At 47.0% G+C, this 4,560-nt stretch overlaps 1 protein-coding gene across 1 annotated transcript in view; it reads right to left on the bottom strand.

Annotated features, from left to right (window-relative positions):
- Positions 1 to 3,253: 3,253 nt before the first annotated feature.
- FOXQ1 (forkhead box Q1) overlaps positions 3,254 to 4,560 on the bottom strand; it is a 2,156-nt gene continuing 849 nt past the window's right edge. The window contains 2 exon segments of the mRNA XM_077769989.1: positions 3,254 to 4,345; positions 4,348 to 4,560. The exon segment at positions 4,348 to 4,560 is cut by the window's right edge and continues 849 nt beyond it. Coding sequence (XP_077626115.1) covers positions 4,055 to 4,345; positions 4,348 to 4,560 — 504 coding nt within the window. The 3' untranslated portion in view covers positions 3,254 to 4,054.

The raw sequence follows: 4,560 nt of genomic DNA, 5'->3' as shown, positions 1-4,560 counted from the left end.
ATAGGTCAGCTCAGTTTAGGCCGAAGTATGTTTTGGTCTGAATTATCCAGATAATTCTGTTACAATGGAAAGAATTCTGAAATTGGAGCTGGATCTTTGTTTCCACCAGAGTCTGTTTGGAGTATTTAAGCTACTCTGTGAGCCTGTTTTCTCATCTATAAGATTAGGGGCCTACCTAAGAGAGTCAATGACTTTAACTCAGTGTTTCCTGGAGACAGATAAATGTCCAGTTTGTGAAACTGTGTCACAGTAGAACAAGAGTGGGCATAGGGCATAGGTAATATTCCTTAGGGATGCTTCCAGCTCAGCAAGATCAACCCTGGGGTGTTCATGGAGGAACCCGTCTTCATTGGCTGGGGGTGAGAATTTTTCTGATTTTCTTTGTCTTTTTCTTTTGAGAATCAAGGATCGGACTAACAATTCTTCAAGGAGTTTTAGATAGGTCGCTTATCCATAAGCTAAGGCACTTGGAGTAAGCCATCTCAAGGGATGGCTGAAGTTATTTACTGCCCTGGCTCACACACAGCCAGAGAGGTGGTGGAATGTAGGCCTCCCAGCACAGGACCTCAGCTCCATGCTTCCTGTATTTAGAAATGTCTTCTACAGTAGGAAGTGGGTTTTAGATTTATCAGGATGTTTCCACCTTTCACTTCCCAGAGAATTTTTCAGCTCTCCAAAGCATTTGATTTCTGGCTGTGGGGAAGGCAGATGAGACTAGGTCTTGCACTATAAGAGGAGGCCCAGCTGGAACGGGCTTTGGGGTTCCACACTTCTCTCCAAGCATTTGTCCATCTCTGCCTGGAGGTTCTTCTGAGTGTTGAAGGTGTGAGGGGAAAGGGGACTGCCAAGTGCCAACACAGGGGCAGAAGAGAGGATCTTTGAAAACTGACCCCCGGGGCCCTCCACCCACTTCTCTGGGTCCCGGCAGGCCTGACAGGTATCAAAGGGCGTTTCCCAAACCAAACAGACTCACACCCCAACCCTGGGATCGGTGCTCTCGGTGGCTGGCGGCCCGGTGTTTGCACAGGTGGGCCAGGACCCCCGCGGTCGGCAAAGGGCCAGCTGGGGAAGGGTAGGAANGGGCTAGGTGCTGGGGGTAGGGACAGGCAGCCCTAGGCCCACCGGACGCGCACAGAGCCGGGAGCGTTCCTCCCGGCGCCGCCGAAGAATCCAGTTTTTTTGGGCGGTTGCCACAAGCGACAATCTCCGCGGGGATCACACCGCCAAGGCTGCTGCCCGAGGCTTGGGTCCTGCGAGCACGATCGAGCCTGGTCGCTGAGGGGCCCCTTCTCCGCAAGGTGCGGTTCCCGTGGAATTGGAATGTCGCCTGAACTAAAAGCATCCTTGCAACTTTCCACTTTCATTTACAAAACCGGAGCTTGTGCGATTCCCTTCCTTCGGGGTTTCCTGGGGCCCAGCTGGGAGAGCCTGGGCAGTGGGAAGGAAAGGCTGGGAGGCAGTGAGTGACAGAACCCCAGGGGCCTCTATCCCTCCACCCTCCACATCCTGGGCCCCAAGAGTGATTGACATTTGGGTCGTGAAAGTTGTAGTTTGGAGCTGGTAATGGAAGGCGGAACAGCACAAAGTTCAAGGGACTCTGACCATTCTCTAGAAAACCTTACAGTACGTTGGGAGACAGTGAAGGGGACCGGAAGCTAGGGAGGAGACCCCAGTCAATGGGACTCCGGAGTGTTCATTAGGAAAGAAGGTTTTGAAGAGGGGGGAGAATAGCTATGAATTTTTAAAAAGTCACCTTTCCCTTTGCCTCTTTTACTTCACTGTGTTCTTTAACATAAATTAATCAAAATCTCCATTTGCAGAACTGACTTCATGTATCAATGGAGAAATGAAAACTGTGGCTTTACAAAACTGATTTAAAAGTAGGCAGCACCTTGCCTCTGGAGGCAAGGCACACAGTTGGAGAGAAAGGGTCTACTGGAGCTCAGAAGCACCTCAAGTGGCTCACTTCCTGCTCGCCTTGAATCTCAGAGTGTGTTTTCAAGACAAAAGGAAAAGGATTGAGCATATGTGTCCTGATCTTTTCAACCCAGTAAATCTGTTGCCCCATCTCTTGCCCCAGTCCATTTCAGTTTTATTTTTTGGTTTAATTATTGGCCTTGTAAATGCAAATCTCCACTTCAATGTCTACCTTTTGTCATAATTCAACCCTATTATTATCACTCTTCATGACTACTAAGTAGATATAACCAAAATCTGTCAAGACTTGTTAGGATTAGATTTGTGGATGGGTTCCCCCCCCCCCATTTCTGCCAGAAGACAGCATCCTGAAATAAATTCCACTTTATTTTTTCCCCATCTTACAGTATGTAAATCCTAAATCATCATTTTGTCTTAAATTAGACCTACCCAAAAAACTGCAGGAACAACAATGGGGCCTAAGTTTCTAGATTCTGAATTTCTTGTTCTTTGCATTAGTCTTTAGAATACTGTGATCCATAAATTGTTAGAGCCTCACTGCCTTTGAATTTACTGAAAAACAGGTGTTCGCACTGTTTTCTGATCAAAACTTTCCTTTTTTACTATGAGAAACTGTCTTTGCCCCATCTGAGATGGCATTTTCTCTTCAGATCACAACTGAAATAGGCCTAGCAGCCCCACCTCTACAAATGCTATCCTCATATGAAAGGAAAGTGTGAAAAAATTACTCCTGATTGGTTCATAAGCAAATTAATTTTGCATCCCTAAAAAGGTAGATTATTTCATTTTGGCAAAAAAACACTGACTTTCATGTTGCTTTCTAAAACTGCCCTGAAGAAATCTTTGCTGTGTTATGATAGTCTTATACCATGATTGTTTCTAGTTTTTTGAGCTCCAAATCAGAACCAATTTACTTAAAATGTCTGCTTGACTATAAGCTTGTTAATAGCTCAATCTGTCTGCTAAAGGATTCTTGAAGAAGAGGGGCACACACCTTATCATTTTTTCTGGTAACTCTTAAGTGAATTCTCACAGAGATCATTGGTTTGAAGTTTAAGAAATCGTGTTGACCGAAGTCCCATCCTGGAGATTTATACAGTCATTGGTTAGGTAAGGAAATCTGCACTCTGCCTTTACCTTTACTGAAGTATGCAAGAAGATACTTGACCCCCACAGGAAATTTTTTGAGAGTCAAACCTGAACCCATTTTCTTGTCAGGGGCAGTGTGGGTTGGGGATGTAAAACAACCCCTCCATCTCCAACTTACCACCACAAAGTGCTAAAGTCAGTTGTGAGTTTTATTAAAAATAAGCACTATGCCTGGGTTTCATAAAATTTATACATGAATATGTACAGACACAAATAAAATAATATTAAAAATAAAAATCACACTTGCTTTCATGTGGCAGTGGTCCTGGCACCCCACATACATAATGTTAACTTTTCCTTTACAGAAATTGCTTGGCCCAAGGAGACCACAATTAGAGATCACCGAACCACTAATAAAGCTGTAGCCCGTTGCCTGCAACATTTTCAATTCAGGTTTCAAAAATATATAAATAATTTAATTACAAAACCCACCATTTTAAAAAAATCTTTTGGCACAGTGAAGCATTGGTCAATAGAGAAATGACTGCAGATTCTCTGACACCTCTCTCACACTCAGTCATGCCTGCAAATCCACATACTTACATGGAGTGGGGGCCCAATAAACCCCAAACAGTAGTCATATCATTTATCATATGGAATGGTTCCCTGATTTTTTTTTTAAAGACAAATCAATGGAAGGTGCTACAAAAATTGGAATAAGGGAGAGCCTGGGCTTAAGAAAATAGACAAACTTCTTTGTAAGTGAGGGAGGGACAGGTTTGGTCAAGAAACTAAAACAATGAATTGGTTTAGTCTTCTGTAAAGTCACAAAAGAAGGAAAACACTCTGAACTAAGTTAAAACACTTCTGTCAAAAATGCTTTATCTTTAAGGCACATTTGATGGAGATTTTTCTTTTAAAGTCTCTCTCTCTTTTTTTTTTGTCTGACTTCAAAATGCAAAGCCCCCAAGACTGCGTTCCCTGTCTCCCCGATGGCGCCCACCCATGCCGGCCTCCGCGGCGCTGCTCAGGCCAGAAGCGTCTCCACTGGGTAAGGCAGGTGCGCCCCGGGGCCACAGGCCGAGGACGCCTGCAGGGCCGCGGGCAGCCGCAGGGGGCAGTACAGGTGCGCGCCACCGCCGGCCGCGGGGCCACGAAAAGACTTGGCCTGGGCCGAGGCAGAGAGGGGCGCAAACAAGAGGTGAGGCGCAGCAGGCGAAGCGGCGGGTGGTGCGTCGGCTCCGCGCGCGCTCAGCAGTGTGGGTTCTGCCGCACTGTAAGCACAGAGCGGCAGCAGGGCCCCTCCCGGGGCGCCGNGGGGACCTTGAGGAAGCAGTCGTTGAGCGAGAGGTTGTGGCGCACCGAGTTGCGCCAGCCTGTGTAGCTGCCGCGGAAGAAGGGGAACTTGCCCATAAGGTACTCGTTGATCTCGGCCAGCGTCAGGCGCCCTCCAGCCGAGTCGCGGATAGCCATAGCGATGAGCGCGATGTACGAGTACGGGGGCTTGGGCCGCCGCGTGTACGGCTTGCTGCG

Source organism: Crocuta crocuta, unplaced genomic scaffold, assembly GCF_008692635.1.
Source record: "Crocuta crocuta isolate KB4526 unplaced genomic scaffold, BGI_CrCroc_1.0 scaffold24, whole genome shotgun sequence".
NCBI lineage: Eukaryota > Metazoa > Chordata > Mammalia > Carnivora > Hyaenidae > Crocuta > Crocuta crocuta.
Note: the sequence above shows the minus strand (reverse complement) of the source record. Positions and strands in the feature narration are given on the sequence as shown.